Source organism: Fukomys damarensis, unplaced genomic scaffold (assembly GCF_012274545.1).
Source record: "Fukomys damarensis isolate Sample0158 unplaced genomic scaffold, DMR_v1.0_HiC HiC_scaffold_16, whole genome shotgun sequence".
Taxonomy (NCBI): Eukaryota; Metazoa; Chordata; class Mammalia; order Rodentia; family Bathyergidae; genus Fukomys; species Fukomys damarensis.
The window spans coordinates 61608257-61622584 of NW_022900928.1; the positions used below are offsets into that span (position 1 = coordinate 61608257).

Consider the following 14328-nt stretch of genomic DNA (forward strand, 5'->3'; position numbering starts at 1 on the left):
CTAGAACATGTCCAGGTGTCCTCTGTGACATATTTAGAGGGTGGAGTGTGGGTGCAGATTGGGGAATTTCCCTGTATGCAAACAACTTGTCATTCTGGTTCGGAGAAAGGCTGGTATGGGACTGCAGCATTGCCCAGAGTATTGCAGAACCTTTCAATCAGCTCACTACTCTGGGAGTGGCAGGCTCAAAATTTTAGGTTCCCAATAGACAGGCATACACATGCACAAAAACTTTATATAATAACTCCAAGTACAGAAAATTTCCATTCTCAATCTGCCAGAATAAAATACAGGGATGTAAGTCAATTGGAAGCACTCTGAGAGCCTCTTGGGGCAAACCCCTATAGCTAGAACATGTTTCCTGTCCCTTCTAATGGATATGGGTCACAGTCAGACCTCCACCATCTCATTGTCCATCCGTGCTCTCAAGTAGGCTGAGAGTGTAGTTCCCAACACACAGCTCTCTGTGGGGAACTGGGTGGGGTGGGGGGGCTTCCCAAACTGGTAGGAACCAGGGAACTTGGCCATTGCAACCACTGGGAAGAAGTTTCTAGGTAGATTGTGCTTTTGGTCCTCAACTTCACCCTATTCCTGAAGGACCCAAAAATTCTTTCCCTCTGTTACCTTGAGGGCCCCTTCTCGTAAAGTGTTTCAGAGACTACCAGGGTTTTGCTTTGGCCCACTTCCAAGAGATAAAAGGAGGAGCACATGACAGTGTCACCGCCCAAGTCACAATGGGTGAATGCTTCATAAATCTGTTTTACCTGACTGTTCAGAAGCTCTAGGGTGCTAGAACAGTAGTTCTGCTATTCCAGCAGGTGGATCAGCAGTGTCACTCTGGCCCTCAATGTCCCTGCACCTCCACTCTGTAAGTATCTCAAGGAGTGTTGTGTTTGGGATCTTGGCATCCCTTCTTCAGGGACTGTACTTCCTTTACCATTTCTGTGACAGTCTTCTCACAAAGACACTGACAATTCCTGGATTCTTGTCTACTGCAGGTGTAGCAGGGCTGAGGACTACTTAGCAGGTCCAAGCCTTGTGCCCTTATTACTTCCTCCACAAGCCTAGGGTGATCCTGTTGAATGTCAGAGATATAGCCCTAAGTGAGACTTTCTTAGGATCAGGTGGCTGTCACCAGTTCAGGCTACATGCCCACCCTCCCATAGGAGGCAAGAAGCCTTGCCTTGACCTCCTGCTCTTGCTAATGGTGATCTCCTTCCAAGCCTTCCCAACTCATCAGGGACTGTGAAGGCTGCTCTGGGGACAGGGTTCTGTTGTGCCTTCCCTTGCTCCAGCCAAAGCAAGCTTGGCACCTTCCTCTGACATTGTGTTTAGGGTACTTGTCCACTCTGGACACAGTTTCCATCACCTCCACCCTCCTCCAGACAGCATGATCCCACCTCCCTTTCTTCTATATCCTAAAAAGGCTCCCCTCATCCTGCTGTTCCTATGCCCAGCACATATCTACAGGAACCAAGATACCTGGGTTTGAGTATCAACTACCACTTACTAGATATGTGGCTAGCCATGTGGATTTGAACAAGAAAGTATCTACAAAGTATATGTGGTAGGTAAAGCAGCTACCATCCAGGAACAAAGTTCATGCTCAGTTCATGGCCATCACAACTGACAACTGCCTTAGGCACAGTCTTCCCTCCTCTATCTGCTATCAGAACTCACCCTAGAGGTTGTATTTAAGATGTTCTGGAAAGAGCAAGCTCTCCATCTTCCACAGGGAATCTCTGCTCACCTGTCATACCTCCACTCTAGCGGATTTGTGATATGTTTGGACCAAAGCTCCAGAAGTAATCCTAATGGTGAGGATAACCCTAATTCAGTGAATTACCACCTTGGGTTCCACAGGTGCCCACCTCCTGTAGCAGGTGGACTTGGTCACCCTGGAAGGTTTCCTGCAGACTTCTGCCAACATGCCCAGCCATAGGTGAGAGATAAGAAATCTGCACTGCCTATACGTGGTGGCCTACTCCTCAGCTAGAATCTCTGGGAACCCCATCTGTTGAAGCACTTCTAATTTTCCCTGCTTTGCTTTCTCATCTCTGAGATGAGAGGTGAGAGGGAAATTCCACGGACCAAGGTCTCACCCTCTAACACTGAGAAGCTTTCATCCCTTTTCACATCCGCAGTCATGGAGCAAGGTACTACCCATAGTAGAAGCCAGAAAAGGGGAGGAAAGCAGGGAGCTCGGAGAAAGGGAGGGAGACACCCCAGTGTGCTTCCACTGCTTCTCCGAACACCTCTCTGTCAGCTGTCATCTGGCTACCCCTTTATTCACCAGCGTGGCTTTGCATCCGTCCAGCAGACAAATGTGGCTCTGCAGGACATTTTCTCCCCCACTGCTCTAAGTCTCTGCTCTGAGCTCTCAGGCCAGATTCCTGCGCATCGCAACACTGCTCTGTGGTCCTTCCAGTGGAGGCTACCCCACTTCCAGGAGATGTGTCCCTGGAGATGCCCCATTGTTCCATGGAGTCTCCTCTCTGGCGACAAGCCAGTCCTGGCAACAGGGCCAGGGGTTTCATTGTTCTCATGGGTGCACAGGTGCTGATTCCTATATGGCTGGGCTGAGAACTTGGCCAAGAAGGGGACATCCCTGCAGACTGGAATCATGCTTTCTATTTCCAAAGAAAACAACAAAGCCAAAAGGAAGCACTGAACAATCAGACCAAGAGATTCAGACTAGAAAATCTTCAGCAAAGTTTTCTGAACCTCGCACTTGCTGGGGTTGGGGATCCAGGCCTCTGTACTCCATAAGAGACCCCAGAACCTTTTTTAAATACTCTACATAGTGCATCAAGAAGATAACAAACCAACTTCCACTAGGCGATGGGTCTAGATAAAAGGGAGCCTGCGCCAGGGATTTAGCTCAGTTGTTCCACCACCTGCCTTGAAAGTGCAAGGACCCGAGTTCGATCCCCGGTACCAAAAATAAAAAATTTAAAAATAAATAAATAAAAGGGAGCCAACTTCTCAAACTGCACTTCTGTTTCCAACTGCAGGATGCCCCTGTGGTCCAGAGTTCCTCCCTAGCTCAGGGGTGAAAGTTGGGGAGGAAACAGAAGTCAAGGGGGGAAAAAAAACAAGGTGCTTAGGGCAGGGGGCACACTCCTCTTCCCATTCCTGCTCGCTCCAACAGTGCTGGAGGTTTGCCCCGCCTTTGCAGGGCCGGATCAGATCCTCCCTGGCTGAAAGCCGGCTCACCTCACAGTCCCCACCCTCCTGGGACTGAGCAGCCGGAAGCGGAGGCTGCTGGCTCCGGAGCTACAGGTGCGCAGGAGACCAAGCACAGGGGAGGGCCAGGGCAGCTGCGCCGACCCCATGGCCGCTGGGCCCGTGGAGCAGCGGCTGGGCAGCCTCACCATCTTCACCCGGGCCGACTTCGAGGACGACTGGCGACAAGTAGCCAGCGGTGGCTTCAGCCAGGTGTTCCAGGCGCGCCACAAGCGCTGGAGGACCCAGTATGCTATCAAGTGCTCCCTCTCCCCACAGCAAGACGCCACCAGGTATCTGCGACCTGTCCTTTCACAGGGGAGAGACTGAGGCCGGCAAAATTTGACCTAGAGAGCTCTGAGGGAGCGGTGGGGGGCTAGGGTTGAGGCTGAATATTTGTAAAGTCTGCCCATAGCCTAAGTTTCCTAGGCATAGCTGTCTTCCTCTGAACCTGAACTACTGCAGGCACACAGTATGTGTGTGGGACCGACAGAGGTCAGGGGCCCCTGTCCTCAGACTTGTCCTGCCTTCTTCCTTCCTCTGGGGAGTGATGACTGCTCCTGGCCACTCTCTGCTGCCCTCCTTCTCACCCCAAACTCTCCTGGAAGAACTGGGCTTCCTGAGAGGTGTGGAACTTTGCGTGACCTGCACAGAGCCACCCTCTCTTCTCTGAGTGTCTGCTGATGCAGGCTGGGGTGGCTTGGACAGTGGAGGCTGCCCAGCCTGCTGGCCTAGGAGCTGCTCCAGGGCACCTGCCAGTTGTCACATAGGTCTTGACGAAGGTGAAGTCTAGAGTGCTATGTTCTGTGTACTTTTAGTTTTTTTGGTGTTTAGGCTCTCATCATTGCACAATAGCCACATTATGATAAATAAAAATTTTGTCTGTAGTACATATGGCTACTTGACATTTATTGATTAAAATACCTAAAGAGAATGGACTAGTCTGATCTTTAAAGAACAGACTTGGTCTAAAAATATTCATTTGTGGGCCATGGGTATATAAAGGAATTGTCGTAGGGTTGCTGTTTTATATAGACATTTGTGAAATATTACTAATTAGGCAGCATTTGAGATCTTTGAAGCAGATAAAGGAGTAAGCTCTTAAGGCAGGGTATTCTAATTAGAGGAAGCAGCCAGTACAAAGATCCTTGAGTTGCAATGGGCTGAGCAAAATGCCCACGTGGCAGCAGCAGAGTGGGTGTAAGGTCAGAGGGCTGTGCCTGGGGGTCTGAACAGATCATAGATGAATGGCTTTATCAGCCATTGTAAGAACATTGGCTTTCACTGTAAATAAAAGACCTCTTTAAGCAAGGCAGTAACATGCTACCATATACCTTTCAAAATGTCATCTGTTGCAGAGTTGAGACTAGACTGTAAAAGAGAAGAGGGAGAGTAGAGAGGCTAATTAAGGCTTCAGCCAAAATGCCAATAGAGAAATACAAATTAAAACAACACTGAGATTCCATCTTACTCCAGTAACAATGGCTGTCATTGATGACTCAAAAGCAACAAATGCTGGTGAAGTTGTGGGGGAAAGTATACTTCTACACTACTGGGGGAATGGAGACAAGTACAACCACTGTGGAAATCAGTATGGAGATCCTTCAAAAAACTAAAAATACAATTTTATTTGATCCAACTATACCTCTTCCTGGTATCTTCCCAAAAGAGTGAAAGACATCACATTGAGTGGTGCATTCACACTCATGTTTATAGCAGCACAACTGGAATAGCTAAATTATGGAATCTGCCTATATGAAGACTACCAGACAAATGGACAAATAAAATGTGGTGTGTAGATATACAGTGGAGTCCTACTCAGCCATCAAGAAAAATAGATTTGAGTCATTTGTAGGAAAATGGATGGATCTTGAGATCATAATGCTAAATGAAATGAATTAAACACAGAAGATTAAATATTGCATGGTTTCTACAATATGAGAAGCCTAAAATATAAATAATTTAAAGAGCAAAATAAAAGAGGAAAGAAAAAGGTAGACTCTGTGAAGATGGGAAAGGGAGGAATAAAGAAGGCTGGGAGGAAGAGGAGTAAAAATGATCCAGATGCAATATGTATACATTTTAATTCCCCAAGATGACTGTTATTATTATATACTATAATCACATACTAAAAAAAAAGACTTGGGCCAAGATTCAGAAAGGCAGAGGTGGTGAAAGTTAGTCATGTTCTTACTGTATTTTAAAGGTAGAGGCAATAGGACTTGTCCAGGGCCCGATTGTGGGAGTAAGAGGAGGAGTCAAAGATGCACCCAACTCCTTGTCTGTGACTGGAGGAAATGAAGAAGGAGGAGAGAAGAGCAGGTGTAAGGGAGAATCAAGAATTTCACTTTAGACCCGTTAAGTTTTGAATATCCAATTGGAGGTGTCAAAATGACCAGGGAAAGTATAGAGTAGGAAAAAAGAGAGGAGAGCACTGAAACCTAGCCCAGTGACCAGCTCCTCTGAGCCTGCAAAGGAAGCAAAGAGGAAGTGACCAGAACAAGAGGGAGAAATCCAGGAGAATGTTGGGAGTGGCTGAGGTACGACAGTTTCAAAAAAGAGTGAAGATTGTAGGAACAGGAGTTGGTTGAAGTACGAACACCAGAAACCAAACAGAAGAGGGAAGGTGAGCTGTGAAGACAGGGGCACAACCCTCTCAGGGAGTGTGACTGAGAATGGGAATCCTGCAAGGCAGTTACTATTCGTCCCATTCTACAACTTAGAAACTAGAAGAAATCACTTGCCCCAGCTCGTGCAAAGAGTAAGTGGTAAAACTGGGATTTGAAGTCAAGATGATGACTCTAGAGCCTGTACCTTTTCCAGGTCATGACAGATGTTGTTCTAGTTTCTGTGAGCTCAAGAAGAGAGAAAACAGTAAAAATATCAGAGTCGGAGAGATTTCCAGAATAGTCAAGAATAAGAGGAAGAACAAGAGAAGTCAAGATAGCCAAATTGTGTAGGTCCCAGGAGAGAAGGTGGCTGTCTCAGGGTGGGCAGGCTGTCCATCTGGCTTCCCTAGAGTGCTCTGTGAGCCCATCTCCAGCAGCACTGCAGTGCCATCACAGTCTTGCAGATATGGTTCTTTTAAAAGTGCCATTTCTCCTTATTCCCCATCCCCACAATCCCCAGACAGTCTATAACAATTTGCATATTTACTGTTCTGTGGCCCCACACGGTGAAGTGCGCAAGAGGGTTTGCAAATGCTTATTTTGTAAGGCTTTCCACTAAATCTTGACTTCTGGTCACTTCAACAAAGATGTATTGTGTGGTGCAAGGCAATGTGCTGTGGGGAGTACAAAGAAGGATAATTATAGTTCAGTCATAAAGCAGAATGCTATGCAGTCATTAAAGACCCTGCTTCAGGAGAATGACAATGTGGGGAAGCGCTCAGGCTCCACTTCCTTGTGATCAGAAGAGAGGGGGGAAGAGAAAGGAATGAAAGGGAGGTAGAAGGGGGATGTATCTTAAAAGAATCTACTACAATATTAACATGCCAATTCTAGAAGTTTAGATTACTGGTGCTTTAATTTTCTTTTTTATAGCTCTCTGAATTCCCTAGGTTTTCTACCGGGTATATGTAATACTTTCATAATCCAAATGGCAATAGATATTTTAAAACAGAAGCATAAGGCATAATATCATCCCTATAGAGGTTTGAAATCTGCTGGGGGAGATAAACAAACCAACAAGAAGCTAGAATAAATGGCAGGCTGCGATACATGTTTTTTATACCTTGCTCTGCAGAACGGACAGGCTGCTAACCTTTATGTCCTGTCTCATCACTGCTGTGGCCATCTGACCTTCAGTCTGCACTGCCTGCTAGGCATCACTTCTAGTCTCTCCTCCACTGCCTTGCAAGCTCCCAATGCTGCTCAGAGTTCTCTCAGTTTGGCATGCTTACTTTGTGCATTCTGCTGGTTTGCAATTAGTGGGTCACCCTCTTCCATCTGTTGCCCCTCCACTCTTCCTAGCTCCGATGTGAATAGCCTCATTGAAGAAGCAACTAAAATGGAAAAGATCAAGTTTCAGTACATTGTGTCTATCTATGGGGTGTGCATGCAGCCCTTGGGCATTGTGATGGAATTCATGGCCAATGGCTCCCTGGAGAAGATGTTACCCACCCACAACCTCAGCTGGCAACTCAAGTTCCGCATCATCCATGAGACCAGCTTGGCCATGAACTTTCTCCACAGCATTAAGCCCCCTCTGCTCCACCTGGACCTCAAGCCAGGAAACATCCTGCTGGACAACAATATGCATGTCAAGGTGAGGGCCCTGCTCAATCTTCTTGTCCCCTTTAAAGCTAAGCTGTACTCTACTGTGGGTGAGCAAGATTATCTGCCTGCAGCTGGCCTGTCAAGAGTTTTAAGGAATTACTTTTTTTGAACAAATACTGAAGGACAAGGCTTTTCCTGAAGAAAGGAAAGATGGATATATAGCAGAATTTGGTGCATGAAGTTGGGTGTTGGGATGCCAGCAATATAGCTCTCCGGGCCTCAGTTTCTTGTTTCTAAAATGGTAGACTATTTTTTATACCTCTCATTCAGTGGTGGGGGCAGGAATGTTACCTAAATGAGATGATCCCTAAAAAAGGTCACGATGACCATTTTTATCTAGTTCCTAAAACATGACATAGTCTTCTCTCCCCTTGGATATTTGAACATTCTATTTCCCTACTCCTTTCTATCTAGCAAAGGCCTAATCATCTTTCAACTCAGAGATTAAATATCCCTCTTTAGGGAAGTTTTCGCCTGTCTACACCAACAGGGTACTATTCTATACCCTCACTATCTCTGTTTCTTTATATTGATTGCAAGCACACGATCATTTGCAAAACTTTCATTTCGCCCCATCTGAACCTACCCTAGTGAGGGTATAGAGCTCCCCAGCTTTATGTCCTTCGATGGATGGCCAATTGGTGAATGGGCAAAGTGAGAATAAACATACGTGGTGTGAGTACAGGCAGATGAACAGAAGCTCACGGATGGTGGCAGCTGTATCTTTAGTACCTCTGGCTAATCACAACACCTGCCAAGTATCTATCATGTGCTGTACTGTAAATACTGTTTGTATGCTGCCTCATTTAATGCCCATGATGTCCCTGTGAGTAAAATACTCATATTATTTCCATTTTCAGATGAGGAAACTGGGGTTCTGAGGAAAATGAGGTTGACAGATGAGGAAACTGAGGTAATAACTCGTCCGAGATCATGCAGGTAGTTAGTGGTTCAACTGGGAGATAGTGAAGTAGGAAAGCACTCTGATAAGCCAGAAGAGGGAGAAATAAAGGTAGCTTCTGGAGGCAAGACCACTGGAACCCACTGGCTTTCTACCAGATTTCAGACTTTGGCCTGTCCAAGTGGATGGAACAGTCAACTCGGATGCAGTACATTGAGAGGTCAGCGCTGCGGGGTACTCTCAGCTACATTCCCCCTGAGGTGTTCCTGGAGAGTAACAAGGCCCCAGGGCCCAACTATGATGTGTACAGGTGAGAGGGTAGCTGGGCTCTAGGTCACCTACCCAGGAGGCAGATTGTTGGCACCACCCTGTCTGTTCCCTATGGCCAGTAGGCAGAGCAGGACAGGGACGAGGTCCAGCCCCTCCCTGCTCAGGGAGTAAAGTAGGGGATGAACTCTGACTGGAGAGGCTTCATCTGAGGTCTTGGGGTCCATGGGGCCATGCTGGCTGGGGGAATCGTGGGTATCTGACAGACTCTCAGGGAATGTTTTTCCCTTCTGCAGTTTCGGGATTGTGATCTGGGAGCTCCTCACTCAGAAGAAACCATACACAGGTAGCAAATGGCAGGAGCTCTGAGTTTGGGGTAGGGGCAACCCTCTCAGATGGAGTCCTGGAAGAGGGTGTGGGAGGCTGAGGTTGGTGAAGTCAGAGGAAGCCAACAGGTTTGTGTTGGGAACTGCAGGCTCTTCAGGAATGTGTCCCTCACCCTGCTTCCTTGCACCTCTTGTTTCTAGAGATCATGTAAGAATAAAAGGGACAACAAAAGTCAGCCTAGACCTTGCTTTGTGGCTGTAACACCCTTGCTCCAAAGTGTTCTTGGCTGCCCTCTCCCCATGCTGCCATCTAGAGGCAAGGAAGGAGATACAGGCCTGTTTGGCTCCCTTGCTGTCCTTGAACAGCGAAAGCCTGCAGTGTGGGATCATGCTCCCTCTTGAACTGGGACGTGGCTGGAGCCAGCCCAGAGACTCACCACCTCAAATCAGGGGCTCAAGTGGGTCCAATATCCAGCTGTTTAGTCCCTGAGTATTTATAGAGCCCCTACTGTGTGCACACCTGTTGGGATCCTCTCTGCCCCCACCTTCCTACCCAGCCCTTCTGCCCTGCCTCCTAGCACTGGCTCAGCCTGGGCCTCCTCTCATAGGACTCAACATGATGACCATCATCATCCAAGTAGCAGCGGGCATGCGGCCCTCCCTGCAGCCTGTCTCCGAGGAGTGGCCAGGCGAGGCCCAGCAGATGGTGGACCTGATGAGGCGTTGCTGGGATCAGGACCCCAAGAAGAGGCCATGCTTTCTAGGTGTTCATCCAGCCTTCCCTACCCAGGGCCCAGGGAGTGGATGGGGTCAGGAGGGGAGACGATTGGACCCCAAGACCACCCCTGAGAGCTATGCAGATGTAACTGCAGCACTGGACCTTGGAGAGAGTTTTGCAGAAAAATCTGCATCACAAGGCTGGGAGGATGGTATTGACATCTCAGGCAGCCAAGGTCAGGGTTTTGATCTGTCTGTATACCTGTGAGAGGTGGAGCAAAATGCTAGAAGGCAGGAGGTGCAGCATCTGAGCCTAGCCCTATTGTTGAGCTGTGCAGCCAGTCCTAAGTCCTGTTAAGGCTGCAGCATCTTTACTGATAAAAATATACCCAGGCCATGAGGTTATAGGCCATGGGGGTACCAGGCCTGGAAGGCACAGTAAGGGTATCTTGTTCTTTAGGAACTCAGAAAACACATACATGTGTGAGCATCTTAGAGATCATCTGGCCCCGCCCCCTTGACCTATGGAAAAGGACTCTGATCCTCAGAGTATCGGTGACTTGCCAAATGTGTCCCTACCAAAGCAAAACTGGGATCCAGTGTTCTTCTGCCTCCCTGAGTGCTTGTGTAGTTATATGAGCCCAGGAATCGGTTTTGGGGAGACTTGTTAGGGTATCTAAAATTGTGAGGGAGCCACGCCAACTTGTTGCCTTCTTTCTCTTTGTCTCTTATGGAGCAGACATCACAGTTGAGACAGACATGCTGCTCTCCTTGCTCCAGTGCCCTGTGGCAGACCCTGAAGTTGAGGCCCTGGCCAGGAAGGTGTCCTGTAAACCCTCTCTGCGTCACCAGCCCCAGCAAGTGAGTATAGCAGGCCAGGAGGGCTTCAAGTTATGCTGTCTGAGGTTCTGCAGAGGGAGGACATGGCTCTCCTAAGCTGTCACACTATAGGTCTCAGTGTCATCTTTCTGCCCTCCTGTCTCTACTCTGACATGGGAACTAGCTGGAGGCTAGAGGGGGCTCCTCGCTGCCATGTGGTCCCAAGGGAAGGCCTTGGGCCACCTTGGTCTGGTCAGGTCTCCTCTACTCATGCTTTTCTCTAGGCACAGCCAGGGAGCAATGGCACAGGAAGAGAGTTTCCAGGTTGGGGAGGGATGTGATCCATGAGCAGTGGCAGGAAGTTCTGCCTGCTGATTTGCCTTATCTCTACTGATTCTGCCTTCCCAGGTCAGTGAGGAAGCCGGCCAGGAGCTAATGGACAGTGGTAAGCTCAGGGTGCTGCAGTGGGACAAGAGAACCCACAGGAAGGGTCCAACGACACTCTGTCCCCATGCGCTCTCCTTCTCCCTGGGCCTGGCATACATCCAAGGTGTGGCTCTTTTCTAGCACCCAGATAAATGGTCTAGAAACACATATGTGCTAAGGTTTTTGGGTGTTTTTTCCCTTCAGGTCCATGTCGTAGCAAGACCTGACTCCTCTATTCTGACCCAAGAGGTGGAGCGTTCGTTCTCCATACAGGCTGCACATTAGAATTACTTGGGAATTTAAAAACAAAACAAACAAAAATGGATGTCTGGGACCGACCCTAGACAAATCAAATCAGGATTTGTGGGAGTTGGGCCTGGGCAGTGATCACTCTTTTAATTTTTAATTCTGATATGCCACTGGGTAGAGTAGTGGGAAGGACCTCAGGGGGAGTTTAGATTATAGAGGTCCAACCACAAATGTTCTTCCAATTTGCATGGACTTACCCCTCTCTGGCCCTCCCATGAAATTTTTTACCTATTTTATCTTCACACTGGTGTGATGAGCTGAAAACTGTTGGTCTCCCCACTACTCAGCCCAAAGTTCAGCCGTTAAAGAGACAGAGAATTGGCTGAGGTCAGGGTTGCTTTCAGTGGAGTAAGGATTTGGACCTGGGCCCGGTTGTCTCCACCATGTCTGCAGGCTCAATGATTCGGAACAATGATGGCAGAGTTCCTACCGTGACAGTAATGAATGTGTAGAGACCCTTGATACTAGGAAAGGCTTTGCTCTCATTCCTCTAGACTCTGTCTCTAGATGAGGCAGGGAAATGGGTCGCGATGACCTCTGGACAGGTCATTGGTCTCTTTTTCTAACCCATCTTCTTCCCAGCAGATTCGGGAGACTATATGAAGCAGGTTTTGCAACTCTCTGACAGTGAGAGCTTGGTCCCCAGTGATGAAGAGCTGCGCATCTATGAGAACAAGGTCACACCCCTCCACTTCCTGGTGGCCCAGGGCAGTGTGGAGCAAGTGAGGCTACTACTGGCCCATGAGGTAGATGTGGACTGCCAAACAGCCTCTGGCTACACGCCTCTCCTCATTGCTGCTCAGGACCAGCAGCCTGACCTCTGTGCTCTGCTCCTGACACACGGTGCTGATGCCAACCTGGTGGATGAGGACGACTGGGCCCCGCTGCACTTTGCGGCCCAGAATGGGGATGACCGCACTGCCCGCCTGCTCCTGGACCATGGAGCCCTTGTGGATGCCCAGGAGCACGAGGGCTGGACCCCACTGCACTTGGCCACGCAGAACAACTTTGAGAATGTAGCACGGCTTCTGATCTCCCGTCAGGCTGACCCCAACCTGTGTGAAGCTGAGGGCAAGACTCCTCTCCACATGGCTGCCTATTTTGGCCATGTCAGCTTGGTCAAGCTGCTGACCAGCCAGGGGGCTGAACTGGATGCTCAGCAGAGAAACCTGAGGACACCACTACACCTGGCTGTGGAGAGGGGCAAAGTTCGGGCCATCCAGTACCTGCTAAAGAGTGGGGCGGCCACTGATGCTCTTGACCAGAGTGGCTATAGTCCACTGCACATTGCTGCTGCCCGAGGCAAGTACCTCATCTGCAAGATGCTGCTCAGATATGGGGCCAGCCTGGAGCTGCCAACTCAGCAGGGCTGGACATCCCTGCATCTAGCAACCTACAAGGGCCACGTGGAAATCATTCACCTGCTGGCTGAAAGCCACGCAGATATGGGTGCTCTTGGAAGTATGAAGTGGACGCCCCTACATCTGGCTGCCCGCCATGGGGAAGAGATGGTGTTGTCGGCACTGCTGCAGTGTGGGGCTCACCCCAACACTGCTGAGCAGTCGGGCTGGACACCCCTCCACCTGGCTGTCCAGAGGGGCGCCTTCTTGAGTGTTATCAAACTCCTGGAGCATGGCGCAGATGTGCATGCCTGTAACAAGGTGGGCTGGACACCTGCCCATCTGGCTGCCCTTAAGGGGAACACAGCCATCCTCAAAGTTCTGGTCAGGGATGGTGCCCAGCTGGACATCCAGGATGAAGTGGGCTGCACTCCGCTGCAACTGGCCCTCCAGAGCCAAAAGCAGAGCATTGTGGCCTTCCTGCAGGGCAAGGAGCCTTCCCTAGCCATTCTTGGAAGTGTTGAGCCAGGAGCCCAGATGGAAGTTTAGGCTCTACCCTGCTTGGAAAAGGACAGGGTGGTGGAAATGAAACTTGACTTTTGGGAGGACCCCTTCTCTCCTGCTCTTTTGACCTTGAGAAGAAATAAAAACCTGGTGTCCTGGGTGATGGCGGGAAGGGGAGATGTATCACTGAGGCTGTAGCTTGGAAATAGGTCCTTGGCTTGGACAGCTGCTTCCAGCTCCTCTCCAAGTCATCTCCAAAGACCCCTGTCCTCTTCTTCCTACTTTACTTGGATTCAAACTTCCCAGCTCTCTCCAGCTCCAAGATTTCTGCCACCTTGTGACCCCTGTCTCTGAGTTCATCGGATCCTTACATCCAAGAAAGCCCCTCTGAAGACAAAGGCAGGCCTAGGGATGAAGGAAGTAAATTTTTGCCAGCTTGTGTCTTGTGTTACTGGCCTTCTTCTCAGACTGAGGCAGGACAGCCAGACTCACCCACTTTGGCCAAGGGGCAGGAGCTCAAAGTTCAGAGGAGCTGCCTGCTGGCTACTTAAGGCCTCAGCCTGCCCATCATCACAGTGACCACATTTTCCCAGTGGCCTTCCCTCATCTCCTGCATGGTCTCTGGGCAGTGAAGAATGGATGTTCCGCACCATAAACGAGTGATCTGATGTGGGGCACCAGTTTCCTGGTCCCTGGATCCACACTGCCCCTCTTTACGCCAAGAAGTATGGCCAATTTCAAATCTTGGAGTCAATAAAGCTGTAGATCTGAATCTCTGCATTAGAGATTGATTGACTATGGGACTGGGTATATAGGGGCCAGTAGTATGGAAGATGGGGGAAAGAACTAACATACTGCATGTGCATGTATAGTGGAGTATGTGAGCTCATGTTGGAGGGAGGTGGAGGGTGCCCAAGGAGAGTTGGCGTGTGTGTGTGCATAACACACATGTGTATATAATACACGTGTGAGTTTACATGAGGGGAGGGAGCAGGGGCAGCTGAGGGGCTGTGGTGGTGAGGAGTGGGTTGTTTGGCCTTGGTATGGAGCTGGCTAGGCAGTGACTTTGCTGCTTGGCACCCATTCACAGAGCTGGCTCTCCCCCGATCACAGCCTGGCCACTTGTCAGCTGCACCACTCCTTTGTGTGGTGAAGGCCCTGGCTCAGCAGCCCGTGGGAGAGCGTGGGGCAGGACAGGTGCCCTGGAGATCCTGTGC

The 14328-nt window shown here is 49.4% G+C and overlaps 1 protein-coding gene across 3 annotated transcripts; it reads left to right on the forward strand.

Moving 5' to 3' along the window:
- Positions 1-3215: 3215 nt before the first annotated feature.
- Ankk1 (ankyrin repeat and kinase domain containing 1) lies at positions 3216-13838 on the forward strand. Of its 3 annotated transcripts, none has more exons than XM_019208227.1 (8): positions 3216-3518; positions 7197-7491; positions 8562-8713; positions 8967-9016; positions 9605-9760; positions 10453-10574; positions 10941-11082; positions 11853-13838. In XM_019208227.1, exons 1-8 carry the CDS (start codon positions 3334-3336, stop codon positions 13154-13156), a joined length of 2406 nt encoding a protein of 801 aa, XP_019063772.1. In that variant the 5' UTR covers positions 3216-3333; the 3' UTR covers positions 13157-13838. The 3 variants fall into 3 exon arrangements, with proteins under 3 accessions (XP_019063772.1, XP_019063773.1, XP_019063771.1); XM_019208228.1 differs by having other exon boundaries at positions 10941-10977; XM_019208226.1 differs by having other exon boundaries at positions 3272-3518; positions 7419-7491.
- The last annotated feature ends 490 nt before the right edge of the window (positions 13839-14328 follow it).